The sequence below is a fragment of the Rissa tridactyla genome, chromosome 9 (assembly GCF_028500815.1).
Source record: "Rissa tridactyla isolate bRisTri1 chromosome 9, bRisTri1.patW.cur.20221130, whole genome shotgun sequence".
Lineage (NCBI taxonomy): Eukaryota > Metazoa > Chordata > Aves > Charadriiformes > Laridae > Rissa > Rissa tridactyla.
The window spans coordinates 46,973,834-46,991,321 of NC_071474.1; the positions used below are offsets into that span (position 1 = coordinate 46,973,834).

A 17,488-nucleotide genomic window follows, 5' to 3' on the forward strand; every position below is an offset into this window, starting at 1 on the left:
AACAAACTCTAGAATTTGACTGAATTTATTGTGAGATCCAGGGGGAAGGAATGCATTGCACAGGAGTGTTGGTGATAACCAAATAGAAATAAGCCAACCCCATGAGGGCAAACTGCTAGGTGGGACTTCACATCCTCTACGGGGATGGATTATTCAGCTCAACTCTTAGTAAAAAATAAAATAAAATAGTTAAGTCAAAACTAATTAAAGAGAAACTCATGCTCTTACTATGGGTCTTCCATTGATTTCCCACTTAAAGGTGTAACAAACGACAGAACTATTTTTGTGATGGATAAAAAAAAAAAAGCTCGGTTTGAAGTCTCTGCACGCCCTGTGCAAACACACATGATGGCTTCTCAAAGCCCTCAGACGAAAGCAGGATCTCGTGACCCACCAGTAAAAGCGGTTCCTCCTCACACGCTGCCCGGCTGGCCACAGAGAAATCAGAAGATATTTTTCGTAGCTATAAAGAAATTTATTTGGGGATGAGACTTTTCACTACTAGAAGCCAGGCCCTAAGCTGGCTCTCAGGATCTAAATCACACTTTTCTTTGGACAATAAATTTCAAGTAGCACTTACTGTCCTATTTCTCAAAAAGGAATGATGATGACAAAAAAAAAAATAGACAAAACCTATTACCTAAATGCTTTAGTTTCAGCTGAAGCCATCTTCCATCAGAAACCATAGGATCTGATACAACAAAGTTCTCCCTAGGGATGTTTATGAGTAGAGTAGCTCAGTGCTTTTGTACTAGTACTGCTGTAGTTTGTCTTGTATAAAAAAAAAAAAAAAAAAAAAAAAAAGAAAAGACATTTAACTGCATGTGCAGCCTCAGCTCCCAAACCACTGCCACATGCTCCACTGCTCACCCAGAGTCAGCCTCTCTTCCCTTGGAAAAAATAGAAATACAAATCAACCCCCCCAAAGAAAACATCACCAATGCCACGCTGGTTCAAACGGAGCAAGTTCCTCCCGAGGGCTGGGTTACTCCTTGGCGTCCTGCTCCTCTCCCTCGGGGGCACCATCCTCGCTGGCCTCCTTCTCCTCTTTGCTACGCTTGTTCTTTTTGTGCTTGTGACGCCGGTGACTCTCCCCCTCCTCGCTCTCGTGCTGCTTGCTGCGGTGGGAGAGAAAGGGGAGAAGAAAGTGCCATCAGAGCCTGCATCGGCACAGCTCTGCCACGGGAGAGACCCACAGGCAGCGACTCTACGGCACGCGGGGGACAGAGCGCTTTGATCTAGAATGAACATCTAGAATGACACATCCGAAGCGCTGTGGGCACCACCGTGCCACTGAAAGGCTTCGTCATGTTTATTTGGGACGATCTGATACCACACGTGGCTGAACCAAGGGTTCAGGTTATGCAAACCGCTGGAGGTGGCTGCTTTACACCACACGCTGCATCAGCACAGGGCCAGGCAGGCAGCGCCCTGGCAGAATGATTTTTGGATAGTCTTTATAAGCAACATCTCTGCGTCCTTCCCACTCCTAAGGGAGCTCTAACAATTTTGACACATCTCAAAAGCTTCAATGTGAAGCACCAAGGCTGCTGAGAAAAGGAAGAGTCCTAAATCTGAGAGGTGTTTGAAACTTTCACTCCTCTAAACTTCTTGGGGAAACCCCTGGACCAGAGGCAAGAGAGGGATGAACACAGCTAGAGAAACGTGGGTTTCCTGATGGGAGGCAGATCCTGCTTCTACTTCTGCTTACTCAGAAATGACCTGGCACTTCACTGGTTTTGTGCTTTAGAACTCTATCTCCTCACCCAGAACGGTTTTCCAGATGCAGCTGGATGGCTGTGGGCGTTTAGACAGGAATTCTGTGACGTGGGAGAAATCCCAGCCAGAAATAGCTCTGACTGGGTTGTGGACGCCTCTAAGTCCTGCACCACTGACCCCGGCAGCCGCACCGCGTCCACACCGTGTACACAACCCACGCACCCCGAGGTCCGCCTCTGACTCCCATCAGGGGGAGGGGGAAGGTGGCAGCTCTGGTTTTGCCCACTCTCCTTCCTGGCCCCTCCTGGGAGGGGATTTTCTGCTGCTTCTCAAACATGTAATTATTTCTCCTCACAGGCTGAAACCCAAGTGAGCTCTCTAGAGCTGACCGTGCCGTGAAGGTGGCAGAATTGAAACACAGCACAGAGCAGGAAAAAGCAGATCAAAATTATCACAGGAAGACGTACGGTCACACTACACTCACACAGTAGAGACACTCAGCTCCGCGAGTGGGGACAGTCAGGTGTAGAGACAAATTCTCACCACAGCTGGAATAGCAGCTTAGCAGCAGACACCTAACTGGCTGAACCACTGAAGCCCTGGCTGAAAAGCTCCTGGCTTCCAGTAATTTTCTGACTTGTATAATAAATGGTTTCATAGTCATTAAAAGGAGGGGGAAGAAAAAAAAAAAAAAAAGGAAAAGAAAAGAAAAGAAAAGAAAAGGCTGCTGCCTCTTCTCAACACTTCTTCAGCCACCTGGTGGACAGCAGCGTGGCAGTGGTTTCTGATTGAACAATGCGACTGTCCTTTAATATTTAAACGAGCATGAGTGATTTCCTTCAGACCGGTCAATTTGCAGTAAATTGGAAACTACAATGAAACCCTTTCATCTTCCCGCAAATGCTTGGAACAGGCTCAAATCTCAAAGTGCCTCGAGCAGGGACTCCGACACGCACTCGGAGTGGCCTTAAGCAGAAAGTATTCCTCCATTTGCTTTAGGGAACGAACACTTCCCATCCTCCCGCTTTGAGCAAGACTGAGAGCATCTGTGCGTGGTTTCAGGAGCAGAGAAGTCACCCCATTCCCACCTCGCGCAGCAGCCCAGTTCTGTAAGTCGAGCTCTGCAGCAGACCCTGACACTGCTTTGGCAAGTTCCATCCTGTTCGTGCAGTCGGGCACCTGACGCTAGATTCCAGTTCTGAGTAGAGGAAGCTGAGAAATAACCCTTAAAGCTACTGGCTTGTTAGTCTGGTATCAGCTCAGCTTCCATTTGTTTTGTATTCAATTTTCATTAAGGTTCTGGTCTTTCGTCCCATCGCTTTGTTTCCAACCCTTCAGCAATCGGTCCTTTCTTGAAAACTTATTCATCTCCTTAAGGATGAGAACAGCCTTTTGCCTCCAGTCACTATGTAGGAGTTTTTCTGATACCAATTTCAAAATAAGGGGTAATTACCTCCAGAGCTGACATGAATTTCATCTAAAAGAAGGAAGCAAGCTGAAGCGCCAGAAAAAAAAAAAAAAAGAGCAAGTCTGCTCAAGTCATTACCAGGCTGTAAACTGGCACAGGAACCGAGCACTGCCTCAGACCAGAGCGCAGACCTGTCACCGCGCTAGAAGAACCCTGCTCCAACAGGAAGATCAGCTGTAGCAAATACACTTTTCTCCAGAAAAGCTGGGATTTTAGGACATCCTGCTCTGCTCCAAAAGCATTTCACCTTTATCCAGATCATCACCGACCTCACTAGGAGAAGCAGCGGGCACAGAGCTCTGATCGTGCAGTGCTCAGCCCCCTGCTCCAAGAGGGAATGTCAGATTACAGGCTGAAGAAAGCTCTTCTCTTCTGCACAGAACGCATAATCCTGAAAGCTGATGCTTCTGTTATGGTTTTGCTTTTTCCTTTGTGTGTACTTTCTGACCAGTGGGAGTTCTGCTGTTCTGAGGTGACGTTTAGCACAGGCTAACCTCTCCTTTGTCAATCAGTGCTGCAGTTTCCCTGGCAGTGATTCCACATCCCGCCAGCTGCCCCGCTGAGAACTTACAGACACCAAGGACTCCTCTCCCTATCACAGACAGTTCTGCCTCCTGCCCGGGTACATGCCCGAAAGCACTCTCTCTTGCCTGTGTGTCACATCTCAGGACATCGGCAGGTCACAGGAAGCCAGTATGACCCAGGGCGACAGTTCACTCATCAAGCTTTTTGTCTGCAGCTAAGGTGTGTTCCCATCAACAGCCCAGTTCAGCCCTGCACAGCTCTTACCGTCTCGAAGACTTATGCTTGCTGCTCTCCTCTTTGTCTCTGTGCCTGCGCTCTCGGTGACGGTCCTCTCGCTCCCTGCTGCGATCTCGACTCCGGCGGTAGTCACGCTCAAAGTCATAGCTGCGCTCTCGGCTGTAGTAGCGGTATCGCTCATCATCGCTTAAGAAGAGAAAGGAGAAGTGAGGCAGAGGAACACAACACTCGTGGATCTGAAAATCAGAAGCCATGTTTACAGGATGGTAGAAGTCCATCCTCACCACCAAAGTTTGTCATCTCTTACTCTATCAACAGGCTGAGGTATTTGCGATGCTCCTGAGAAAACCTATAACAATAAAGTGCTGCTGCTTATCAAACCCAAGCGGCAACCCAATCCCAGTTTCTAAGCACAGCGAAATAACTTTCCCCATTTGCCTATTACACAGCTCATAAGCCCAAGCAGTTGAACATCATGGCTTTCTCCTGGCCTCTCAAGGCAAAGTGTTTACAGAATTTGTTCTCTGGATTTGCCAGGGGAGCACCTCAGCAGCAGGCACGTGGACAATGTCTCAGGGATTTTGCCCTCACTATCCTTCTGGCGTGTCCGAGACATCCAGCTACTGTGTTCAAAACCAACAGAAACACACGGAATCACGGAATCTTCAGAGTTGGAAGGGACCTCTAGAGATCATCTAGTCCAACTCCCCTGCTAGAGCAGGGTTGCCTAAACCACATCCCTCAGGACTGCATCCAGGCGGGTCTTGAAAATCTCCAGAGAAGGGGACTCCACACCCTCCCTGGGCAGCCTGTTCCAGTGCTCTGTCACCCTCACTGTAAAGAAGTTTTTCCGTGTATTTGAACGGAACTTCCTATGTTCTAGCTTGTGCCCATTGCCCCTTGTCCTGTCGCTGGGAACCATTGAAAAGAGCCTGGCTCCGTCCTCCTTAAACCCACCCTTTAGATACTTGTAAACATTAATCAGGTCCCCCCTCAACCTTCTCTTCTCCAGGCTAAAGAGTCCCAGCTCTTTCAGCCTTTCCTCATAAGGGAGGTGCTCCAGTCCCATAATCATCTTGGTTGCCCTACGCTGGACTCGCTCCAGTAGTTCCCTGTCTCTCTTGAACTGGGAAGCCCAAAACTGGACACAGTACTCCAGTTGTGGCCTCACCAGTGCAGAGTAGAGGGGGAGAATGACCTCCCTCGACCTACTGGCCACAGTCTTCCCTATGCAGCCCAGGATGCCATTGGCCTTCTTGGCGACAAGGGCACACTGCTGGCTCATGGATAATTTGCTGTCTACCAGGACCCCCAGGTCCTTCTCCTCAGAGCTGCTTCCCAGCATGTCCACCCCTAACCTATACTGGTGTTTGGCGTTCTTCCTTCCCAGGTGCAGGACCCTACACTTGCTTTTGTTGAACACCCCTCTCATCATTCCGCCTCCCCCTGGTGCTGGGTTTTACCTCACAACATTGTCCCAGATAACCTGTAATTCTTCTGTGTCAGTTAGACTAAGGGACTATTTTCTTCCCCATAAGTTAAAAAACTCAAATTGTGAGTATGGCTGACACGGACTTTGTGTCTACACCTTGCTCTCTGCTTAAGGCATCATGTATCCCAAATTCAGACACATCCCACGCTCCCCTTCCCTCTGCATCTCACTGTCCCTGTTTAACTTCTGAAAGCCAAAAATCTAAAGGGTTAACAAGTCCCACTGCGGGAAACAGTATTCAGACTCTGAGAGAAAGGAAGTCTGAAATATCGTCCTAACGCTCATGGAAACAAGCTAGACAAATAAACGTCCAGTATCAATCATCTGTAAAGGACTCCGCTGAGCACGACTGCTTGCCCTGCTTTGGCACGCGTGATCTGAGAGGTCAGCACGCTCCAAAGCACCCAGAAATGCTAACAATGTGCTCGGGAGTGCTGATCGCAGGACTTGGCTGCGGCATGAACCTGCTCAAGAAGTGTGGGAGTCCCAGCTCTTCAAACCGTAGCAAGTTTGTCTTCTGTTCTGTTCCTCCCCCTTCCACCCACAGTGCCCACAAGCTTGGAAGGAAAAAAGGTGAGAGGAAAAAAAAAGAAAAAACAAAGGTTAGGAAAACATTGCCCTGTTTGCTCACCCCCTGGGCCGGAAAGTTCCCCGGCGGGCAACAGCCCTCTGCCAGGAATGTGCATTCTGATCATGTTTTTAATGATTATTGGTATTTCTGAGCCCGAAGCCTGCAAAACACTGATGCTGCCTGTGACAGAACACAAAAGTGATGGGTTTAGAGAGAGGCTTTGCAGCCCAGCCTCCACTTTAGCTCTCTAGATCAACGCTGGGAGGCTGGAAGCCTCCTTCCCCAAGTGCTCCCAGCATTGCTGTCGCCTGAGATCACATCAGTTCCCACCAAGGCGGCTGTCTCCAGCACTGCTCGCAGAAACGCCTGGTTAAGGATTTACATTTCCCAGCCGAGTCCTGGTGAACGGCACTCCTTGCCCTGAAAGCCTCTACAGGAGAGCTGAGCAAAGCACGGGTGGTTCTTCCTTTGATCTGACAGTTGCATTTAGATGACAAGAAGCAGCAGCTTCTATGGCCAGCTTCGCACTGAGCTGTGAAATACCAAGTAAACAGAGAGGGGCTATTTCATTTACTGGCCTCACATTACAGGTGGGAGAGCAAGTGTAACTGGTTCTGCTGGATTTAAACAAAAAACCAGACACAGGCAATCAGTCAGTGACACTGGCTCCTAGTTTGTCCTCTAGTTATTGATCCAATGTGTCTCTTCCTCAGACGTTTCAGAAAATTAAGCTGGTATGATCTGTAATTCCATCTCTTGACCAAACACCTTCTTGTGCTCCGGGGCAAGACCAGAGCTCCCTACTGGGCAGCTGTGAGCAGAAGCTGCTGAAACCCAGCACTCACTTGTTGTATTCACTAGTGGTCGGAGTGCGGTCTCTGTCTCTCTCCCTTTCCCTTTCCCGCTCACGCTCTCGCTCCCTCTCGCGCCTCGAACCCGAGTATTCCCAATGGCTGCTGCTGGAACTGCTTGTGCCTTTGTCCACCGTCGTCACCCAGGGCGTGTGGGACGTGGAGATGGGTGGGTAGCTGATGAAACCTGAATCTGCAGCAAGAGAACAGAATCCTTGTTCACCTGAAGCATTCACAGCATCCTCTCTGTCCCTCCCTTTCCAAAGATACCCTCTGGAGGTACAGCCAAATGCAAGGAGACAATGGCCCAGCTCCCTCCTGTCCTCACTCTCCCATTTTACTTTCAGCAATTTGCTAAGGACATGTCAACACCTTTTCCCTGAGGAAGATGTGAGCAAGATCAAACATTTACAGACATTGCTGCAAAATCTCCCCAGGCCCTTACACAGCACATTATTGCAAGGGCTACGTGCTCCCCCAGCTCTTGCTCTCTATAGGCCCTGCTATATAGGACATGCCATAAGGTCTCAGCTGAGGAAAAGTTGCAATCCGTTCCTCCCAGCCATCCTGGCTTAGAGCACAAAGGCACCTGCAACGCTGAGGCACCCCTCTCCCGCTGCCGAGCCAGCTAAGTTAGTAGCCCATGGCTCTTGGCCACCTTACAAGGTCTCACTTCTCACCAGGTACCTTCTCACCTAAGGTGGCAGGCTGGGGAGGGCCAGGGACACCAGCTGTTAACAAAGGATGTCACCTGATGAGCCCAGAGCCACCAGCACTTCCCCATCCAGATGCTGGCCTGCTGGGGCCTGCTCAGCTGGACCAGTGAGGTCACATCCCAAAGCAGGAACAGCTGCTGAGAAGCTGGATGTACAACAGCACTTGAGGCTCCTGTTTCTCAGGCCGGCCTCACCCCGCCTGCTCCTCCAACACCTCCTGCAGAGGAGACAACGCGGTGCTGCCCATGATGCCACCCATCTGCTCACCACAGTGAGGAGGTGCCACTCCAAGCACTGGTCACTAAGGAAATGGGAGAGGACATGGGCATTGCTGGCAGGGCAGCAACAGGGAAGGGAATATTGAGCTGAGATTCTGGCACTGCCTCTTCCATTACAAAACAAAAAGACAGATGGCTGCAACACGTGCCTGTAGGCAAGGAAGATGATGAAGTGGGGGAGGAGGGCATTCAAGAGCTCAGGGAGATGCGAAGCTGATGCTTGTGCTTGTCCCTGAGGGCTGGGGAAAAGGAAGAGAGTGCAAGTGAGCGTGAGCAAGTATGTGTGCAAACAAGCACAGGAACATGGGGAGGCACATGGGGAAGCTTCGCTGTTGCTGGGTATCTGCACTGAAAACAGTGATCTGACGCTCGGCGCTCAACTACAAAATTGTATTCACCATTGCTGCAAACCATTCAGCTTTCCAAACGCTTCCAAACTCAGCACGTGTGCCTATGACTGGGACAGTCTGAGGCACAAGCAAGACCCTGACGTGAAAGCACGCACGATGTCCATCAGCCTAAGAAAAGCCTAAACTACCAAATAGCAGAGAACAGAACTATCCGCAGTCTGACTGTTGTCTTCTTGTGCTCACCTGCAGAGTTGTAGCCAAAGGGAGGAGGCTGCCTGTTATTGTAGCTGGCTGGCTGGCTTTGGAGAGAGAGAGAAAAGGATGCAAGTTATTAACATCAGTGACCCCTGGCAGCGAGTTTACCCAAATTTTTCTGAAGGTCTGTGGAACATGGTCATGGGAAACCCAAGGTTTCAGTGAATCCCTTTCACTTTGCATGACAAACTATCAGGAATGCATCCAGGTGAAGCTGCTTTGCCACAGGTTCCGAAATTGCTGTAACTCAACCGCTTGCCATGCTTTACCCCTCCCTTCTGTAAATCAGGCAGCTTCCTGGGAAATAACCAGTGCTTACAAAGTACCTGGAGAATCTTTACAGAAAACGTCTGGAGTAACATAACATGCTATCAACTACTCTGCACTGGACCTAAGCACACACCTAGGTTTTATTGACTCCCTCCTGTGTCATGAATATGACGAATCCAGGTAAATGCACCGACGGACTCTGCTCTCACCCCCACCCCAATCCCAGACCAGACTGAGAATTACTAGCACTGAGTTTAGACCTCTCCTCCCATGCTCAGCCCAGGTGTGGTCTTACCCATCCAAGGTTGGAATGAGGAGAGCTGGTGGTGGTGCCAGCGGAGGCGGGAACAACCCTAGACACAGAAGCGTACATCATCACAAAGATCTCACAGCTTGCCATGAGGAACAAGACTTCACTGCTGTTTACAGTTAAAAGCTGTTAAAGCATCGTTTTACTCTAAACAAGGCCCTGTTTGAAACAGAATAATTTTCCTTCAGGGCTGTACCTCCTACCAAAAGTAAAACCCTCCAGCTATGTTAGTTCTGTAGGGGTATGGAAAGAAAAACAAAGGAAGAACTACCTTCTATTTTGGCTTATTCATCTTAAACAGAAGATTCATTAAGGAGTAAACATTAACCCTTACAGTCCTGTGGAAGACAGAAAAGTCTGATTTTTGGGATGCAGACACATCCCAAAGGTTTTATTGCTCCACTGATCAACATGAGTAACTTTGTCTCTTACAAAGCAGGTAACATAGAATTCACTTGGTTTTGTTTGTTTTTAAAGAAAGCCAATTTTCTGAGCACGTATACATTTAAAAATCATGAGAAGAGTATGATGCAGAGAGCGCTGTCTGACAGGCCTGACACTTCAAAAATGGGCCCAATATCGAACACATGAAGAGTTATTATCCAAAAATCACAAGGCAGTATCTTCAAGAAAGCAGAACTAAACAGCAGTTTATGAAGGTCACTTCCAGAAGTGACATAAGCCTTGGAAGCCGAAGTCCTCAACCTTGACCAGCCTGAAGGTGAGGAGGTGCTGACTGCACCTAAAGGAGCTTCTTAAACTTGTATCTGTAACTACAAGCAACCATTATTTCTGCAGGCAGTTACCAATCCAACAAGAACACACTAACCACCCATCAGCTTGACTTGCATAAAAATTCCTGTTTATTATTAAACAAACAAAAAAAAAGGAGCAAACTGTACTGATACAAAGGATAGGAATGATCTGACTAACTGCTCCAGGTTCCTTTTCAAGCCAATGGCAATTGAGCCAGCAAAGTCAATGAAACCAGGGGACAATTCATCAGCTCTTACTGTGAACACCTGAAATGGGTCAGGAGAAGCCCACCCCAGAAGCATCTCACTGCAAACAGAGGTAGCCTGAAGTCTCCAGCTGACCTAGTGGAGATCTACACTGCAAACAAGTTGGGGGACACATCCCACTCTTAGATGCTTTTTTTTCCCCCTCCTTTTCCTAAGATCTTCCAATAAAATGCAATGCCTAGAGCACTTCAGGCACACTTGCCCACCATGCGCAAATATTCTGAAGTACTACTGTTACAAGTACCTAAGTCGAAAGGTGGTGGATCATCATCACTATCATAATTAGCAGGTATTCCCCCTCATCTCCCTTTCCAACCCAGTTACCTGAAGTGGAAGTTCTTTGCAACAGCCTGGTCATTTTGTCCACCTCCGTCCTCCCAAAAAACTTTAATCTACGTGCACTTGAGTAGCAACTGGGCTGCAATGCATACAACCAAGACCAGTTTGCATCTAGTTTCGCTACAGTGTAGTTCTTCTAAATCCAAGCTTACTATGAGCTGGTTCCTTCTAGTACCTCAACGAGAACCAGCTCCGCAATGCTCTCGTACATTGAGAGGAGTACGAAAAGTGACGTTCTGAGGGACAGCCCAGCTAGTGTAAGTTTTCTGTGTTTCCATTTGGGAAGCCCAGGGCAGAGCACAAATACAAAAGCACGGACACAAAAGCTGTGAATCAAGTCCAAGGTGTCTGACAGATAGTGAGGACAAGCACATCAAGTCCAAAGTGCTCTGGGTGCAGACCTGATGTAAGTACATTAATCGAGTACACAGCAGAACAGAGGCAGTGGCCTGACTGCATACACACTGCCACCATCAGCCTGGGGTTTTCAAATGTACAGCATCTGGTCAGAACTATTGCTCCAAAGGGTCTACAATACAGACAGCTGCATTTGTTTTCCCTGGATGAGGCAAAATTTCTAGTAGAGGAAAATTTCCAGTAGAAGAAAAAAAATACAGCTAGAGGAAACTCAGTTTTATGGTCGCTCTGAATTAGTGGGGTTCTTAACTTATGCATGAGATTGGTTGTTACGTTTCTTTATTAGTATTCACCATCTCGACTGCACACCAGGGAGCAAAGGCTTCTGATGGAAATGGCATTTGTTCTGCTCAGTCTCACATGCCAAATTCCTACACAAAGTACCAATTTGTCACTTAGAGTTTTGCTGTGCAAATGCCGTAACAAGAACTAAAACATTTCAAATTTAACTAAGTGGCTTTTGCCATCTGGAGTTCTCCGTTTCATTTTCTAGATTGGTCTTCAGAGACAAAACAAGATAGTATTAAGAAGCCCTACAGATTATTATTTAGGTCCAGGATACAAGATAACCAGCTACAGTTCGACGCTGCATTGGAGTTTATTAGCCTTAAATTAACTGTGCTCTAAAATGGGTCTTGGTGTCAACCTGTCTCCTGTTACTTAATCCAAATGCTCAGACGGGGACATCTGCGTGTTCAGAATCTGCTGTTACTAAGAGCAAGCGACCACCTACCTGGAATAGGGCCGGGTGGTGGCAGACCTACGGAAATGAGCAAGCAAAACAAGTGAGGACAACAGGTAAAGCATGTCATCTCTGTACCTCAAGCTAAAGGTAAAAGCACACTTTTGAGTAATTTTCACATTCTTGAGCAAACAGACCAGCAGAAAAATTGGTGCTACTAAGCAGTAACTAGCCTACAAACTTTATCATTTTCCCAAATTATGATCTCTTTACCTTTATAATTTTAAACATTCCTGCTCTCTTACACTGGAGAATTCCTTTTTTCAAGCGTCAACACACAAACAATTGATCTGGCCTTTAGAACAAATGAAGAAACTGGAGAGAAGAACCTGCTGCAGACGCCAGTGAGTCCTTCGGTTTGTTTGTTGTTGGTTGGATTTTTTTAAACTTTTTGTGCAGAGTGTGGCCTTTGCTTCAATCTTGATGCACTATTTAAGCCAGAAGCAACAGGGGCACAGACTCACGTTGGATCAGAAGATGGACAGACTTAGTAGGAAGTGAAGACAGAAAAATGTCTCTTATGCCATGGCCAGTATGTCTGTAAACTTGCACTGAAAAGGGTCAACAGAAAAACGACCCTAAGCCCTCTGGAAAATGCTGCATGAATACGCATATTTGGCCTTTTTAGTTGCAAAGTTCTTTGTTCTCTCCACCAGTATTGCCCCATTTTGCCTGGTGCCCAGAAAGAGTACTACTGGCCTCTGCACTGCAGATGCATTAAGAAACTTTGTGGAAACTGAGTTATGACACGCACAGAAGAGACAGTGAAACTGTTCTGTATTGTGATGCTCAAGTCAACAAAGCAGAAAAAAAATAGAAATTTGACCTCCGCTATCTTAATAGGTTTCAGGACATGGAAAGATACAAGTCTCGGTATTTCAAGGCACAAACCAACCAAGAACTGACCTGGATTAGGAGGAACGCTGTTTGTTAGAGCTGCTGTTGCAGAATTGCCAATTCCAGCATCACTCTTGAAACATTTGGAATCAGTCATAGCCAGACAGGAACCTGAACTAAATAGCCCGCTGATCTGAGACAGGGTAGCAACTCCTTTGTTCTCAGCTTCCTCCGCTGATAAAGAGGAACCCATTTCTTCACATTTATCAATAAAGCAAATGGATCAGTAGCACCCAAGGCTCTCATGGAAACAAAGCCGAGCGTTTTTTTTTAAAGAACAGCTGCCATTTTTTAAGTATTCAAGGGCAAATGTTACATAGGCTCATGGAGACACTGAACAAAGACTGGCCAGGTCTAAGGACCTGTTACCTGGTTGCTTGACTGTCCCATAGCATTTAACGGTTAAACCTTTGATTTGCTCCAAGTCTGGGACGTCCTAACTTGCAGCCTCAGACCGACATGTATCGCTGTGTGAACACATACCTGGAGGATGCAGGGGAGGTGGAACAGAAGTAACTGGTGGAGGAGGGTGGAGAAAGTGTGGAGGAGGTGGCCCAGCGAGCGGGGGAGGCGGTGGGCCTGCTGGTGGTGCAAACGGCTGTTGTTGAGGTGGCTGTTGGGGCTGTGATGGCTGCTGGGGCTGCTGTGGGGGTTGTGGCTTACTTCCGTGGTCTCCAAGGACCTTAGAAGGCAGAGGAACGAGAAGACAGCATTTTAATCTCTTTGCTCCTGCAGCTAGGACCTCACTGTGCTGGCATAAAGGGAACATACCACGAAAAAAAAGGGAACACTGTGATACCTGGGAAGACCAGGCTATGCTATAGCCAGAGGATAACATCTTTTGGGGAGGAAGGAAGGTTGATAAAGCAATCATAGAATAGTTTGGGTTGGCAGGGACCTTTAAAGGTCATCTAGCCCAACTTCCCCTGCAATGAGGAGGGACGTCTTCAACGATTTCAATATGCTTCGCAAGGTACCTTCTCTCACACAGGACAGCAGTGAGCCTAGACTCTAGCTGTGTACACAACTGTGCAAGACAGCTGATGTTTCAGTGCTACCAACACCTCTTGTTCATGGGAACTGCCGCTCATACAGGCTTCACATTAAAAGCTGACACATTTGAAGGTGACACAGTAGTGCCTCCTTTTTTTCATTTTTTTTTAACCCAGTTTATCTTTCCTCAGGGCAACAAGAGGCCAAATTCTGCTCTAGATTGTGCCCACGTAGGTGAAAGGAAGACTGGATTCACATCTGTCTGACAAAAGCAGGTCACATACCCACTGTTGCTGAAAGAATGATCAATACGCAGAGATACCAGAATGACCTGGAAATACAGGTATCAATGCTTTTAAGTTGAGGGAACAACCATTTCCCAGCAAATTCTTTCTCTTCGGCAAACTCTTTTTTGGGCCATTGTTGGCAAAATTTGGAAAACTGACCACTAAAAAAAATAAACAGACAACAAAAACACATGTAAAAACAAAACCAGGAAATGCATCTAGACAAGGGAAAGGTTCCATATTTGGGGTTTTTTTTGTGAGTTAGGAGTAGTTGGTAGGAGGAAGGTAGTTAAGACAGAAGAGTTCTCAGCAGATGGTCCTCAAACCCTACGTCCGGCACCTTTCTATGCAGAAGCCAACTAGAACATTATGGTCATAGACTGGACATGCAAGATCAGAACTGAGCCCAGTTTTAAACCCCAGGCTTTTATTTCTTTTAAGGGACAAGATCTGGTAACACAGGCCCACCCTAAGTCTGAACTGTGGGCTGCATCTAATGATGCTTAGTCTAAATGTTACTTCAAAGTAAAGAGAAACACGAGCCCCAAGTAGAAGTCCTCCACTGCAGAACTGGAGATTCACACCCAAAGGTGGAGGGGAAGGGAATAATCCACACAAAGCCTCCCAGCTACGCATCACAAGGAATACTTTGGGAGAGATGATGAAAAAAGGAACTTGGGCCTTACCATTCAGCTGGGAAGGTTAGTCTCCAAAGGACAAGCCCTAGCTCCTAGCAAGATAAAGCTTTTAACACAGAAGTTAATTCAACCTGCAGAAGGGAATGATATATGCATATGCCTCAACAGGGTTGATATACTACCTACTGCTTTGCAGACAGAAACAGGGACATGGGAGGTCAGGAATGCACAGACATTTGCTCAGGGTTCACTAGAAGTGCAGTAAAACCAGAAGTTTGTCAAGACTACACAAAACATTTACCTGAATTGGGTTTTCCTCGGAGGCGTGCTTATCACGACGTCTTCCTTCTACTCTCCTAATTGTGCCTGCCTGGCCACCAATCACATCGATTGTCCCACCCAGCTTCCTGGTACAAAGTAGATGCATCTTTTTAAGCTTAAAGACATTAGAAGGAGCAGTTTTCCCCACTGTTAGGCAGGCTTCTCTCGTACGTTCTTTTCCACCAGGGAAAAAATCTCTAGAGGCAACACTCAAATTGGACACGAGGTGAACGAGAAGTCCTTTTTTGCTTTTGAGCAATTTGAGCTTTGCATGCAGGGGTGAGTTAGGTCTCTCTGAACAGCCAGAGACGTGATCCAAAAAATGACCCCATACAAGTGTAATAACATGAGTTACTCACTGTGGTTCAGAGCTGCAATCCTTTACTCACTCTCCAGATTTGAGTAATCATTCCCAGATCAGGCTCAGAGAAAGTGGAGAGTATTTATCAGAAGGAGCCTTTAATGTTATCAGCCCAGATTTTTTCTACTTTCTGTCTGATCTTCCAAGTGTTGCTGATACCACTGAAGTTATTTACAAATTGGATTCTCAGACACTGTCTGGCCCACCTCCCTGGGCTTTACTCTGTTTCTATTAAAGACAAAAGTTTTGCCACTGCCTTCAATGAAATCAAGGCTAGATCCTTGAAAAAAAATAAATACTGACGTAGCCAAGAAACAGTGCTCTCTGTATACTGGGGGAAATCAGTCACAGAACCTACAATTTTCCATGTTCTTTTATCTCCATACCCAGGTCACTCTTAGGGAAAGAATATTTTTATAGGACCTCGCTGTAAGGTCATCACTAGTAAAGGTTTGCAAGAGAGAAGTACCCGCAAATGAAGTTTAAGAATCCCTCGTCCATTCATGCAACAATTGATTTAAGTATGGCCTTAGGCACGTTTTCCTGCAGTTAGGACAGAAAAACGTCAGCACTTTTCCAAGTGAGACTACAGAATTTTCTGTCTCAGTAGGAAATTTAGACAAAGTGGATACAAAAATGCTGGCTAATTGGTGAGATAAAGTTTTCTCACTGAAATCTGATCACTTTGTTTAAGAAAAAAAACAACCAAACAACTCACTACTAAGCCCATGGTTTTAATGCTGCTGCAGCATATGAAAATACTTGTTCTGGCCCCGACTTAAAGCTCTACTGCAGGAACACCAGCAGTGTTTCAAAAATCTTATAAGATACGCATAGCAGCTGGAAATGAACCTGACTGATTTGATGGCACTACGGAGGGGGACAGAAATGCCAGCAAAGTGCTTAAATGCAAACAGACTAAGTACAGCTTTAAAGCTTATACTTGAAGCATATAGTTGGTTCTCTTCTCAGACAAAGTGGAAAGTTGGAATGCAAGACTGATTTCTACAAGGCAGGTGTGCAAAAGATGTAATGTGAATAAAGCACCAGAAACACCCAGATCCCAAAGCTCTGGCTCTTCTGGTTTCACATAGCTTTGTTTTTATGAAGCTTTTGATAAAAAAACCATCAACCTCATAAAGTCAAAGCAGTTTTCCCAGCAGAGGCTGCCAATCAAAATGACTCAATTGTTTTGCTTTGTCCAGCCTTGTGGATCCTCTCTCTCATTGGAGAAAATAACTAATTAGCACACATCAAGCAGCGTAGCATACAGGTTCAGAAACCAATAGCTCCTCTTATCAGCTGCCAAACATATAACCCATTTCAATTTAAGGAGACAAAGATCAACATCGTGGGAGTAAGAATAAGCCAAGTAGGCAGCAGCAGCCAGCAATGTAAGCCCTCAAAGCTGAGGTATTTGCCTTGTTTTCTCTACTGCCAGAAATGTGTCCTTTCAAGCTGGGATATCGGTTTCCTTCCCTGTGCACCACTATGCTGAGGATATCACCAGTGAGAGGTAAGTGGCAGAGCACTGCTGAAGACCATAGTTAACGAGTGACCACAGCAGCTGCCTGTAAAGTTTAAAAGCTTCTTCTGTTTCAGGATTGAGGAGACTCAGATATGGCTCAGGTGGATCCCAGCTACCCCTATAAAGAACATGGTGCACCCAGGTCTATGCCTGCATCATCTCTTACCTATTGGGAGGAGGCCCAGCCTTCATGCGTCCTCCCACCAGAGCCAAGAAGTCTGTTTTGAATTCTGTTTTGATGATGTTATTTTCCACTTCTTTCTCAGCATTTCCTGTTCTTCCTTGCTGAACCTATGGAAGGCAATATATAACACACGGGTTAATGCCCCTACTTTCAACTGAATGTAGCATCAGAGATTAACCCTCAGCAAAGGAAGAGGCTTCTTCCCTCTCCTCCTCCCTTAAGGAACAATCACAGGGCTCCTGCAAACAAAAAACCTATTCTTCAGTCAAGGTGGCAGACACTTCTGTAAACTAGTTGGCAATTCCAGCCTCAGCCCGCTGTCCACTGTCTCCCGTTAGAAGTCCAAAAGTTCAATAACCTCATATCCTTTTGCACATTGTCCTTAAGTCAAAACTGGAAATAGTAACGCTTGCTGTATTGTCTCTTTGAGTGAAATTCTGATTAACAGCTGTTGGCCACCTAATGGACTTCTGCAAAGGATAATTAATGGCCAAAGCAGTCTCCAAACACAAAAGGCAGCCACACAATTGCAACAGTCAACAGCAACAAGCAAAACAGCCATGGACACCCAGCGCCCCTCTCTACACCTCTCACATCCGCAGGATCTTCCAACCAGGCACCCCTATAGCTGGGAAGCCTCAAAGACAACTGGGAATTCACTCAAGTCTTGCTGCTGTAGTGGTTCAAACCTGCCAGGCAGCTGGAACTGTTCATTCC

At 46.7% G+C, this 17,488-nt stretch overlaps 1 protein-coding gene across 3 annotated transcripts in view; it reads right to left on the reverse strand.

Annotated features, from left to right (window-relative positions):
* Positions 1 to 9: 9 nt before the first annotated feature.
* LOC128914526 (pre-mRNA 3'-end-processing factor FIP1-like) overlaps positions 10 to 17,488 on the reverse strand; it is a 28,472-nt gene continuing 10,993 nt past the window's right edge. For 2 of the 3 annotated variants that reach the window (XM_054213581.1, XM_054213582.1), the window contains exons 8-16: positions 16,754 to 16,878; positions 14,679 to 14,784; positions 12,943 to 13,141; positions 11,554 to 11,580; positions 9,028 to 9,085; positions 8,451 to 8,506; positions 6,858 to 7,056; positions 3,977 to 4,135; positions 10 to 1,118 (exon numbers count right to left, since the gene is read on the reverse strand). In XM_054213581.1, coding sequence (XP_054069556.1) covers positions 986 to 1,118; positions 3,977 to 4,135; positions 6,858 to 7,056; positions 8,451 to 8,506; positions 9,028 to 9,085; positions 11,554 to 11,580; positions 12,943 to 13,141; positions 14,679 to 14,784; positions 16,754 to 16,878 — 1,062 coding nt within the window. In that variant the 3' untranslated portion in view covers positions 10 to 985. The remainder of the gene's footprint in view (positions 1,119 to 3,976; positions 4,136 to 6,857; positions 7,057 to 8,450; positions 8,507 to 9,027; positions 9,086 to 11,553; positions 11,581 to 12,942; positions 13,142 to 14,678; positions 14,785 to 16,753; positions 16,879 to 17,488) is intronic. The other variant, XM_054213583.1, reaches the window with a different exon arrangement.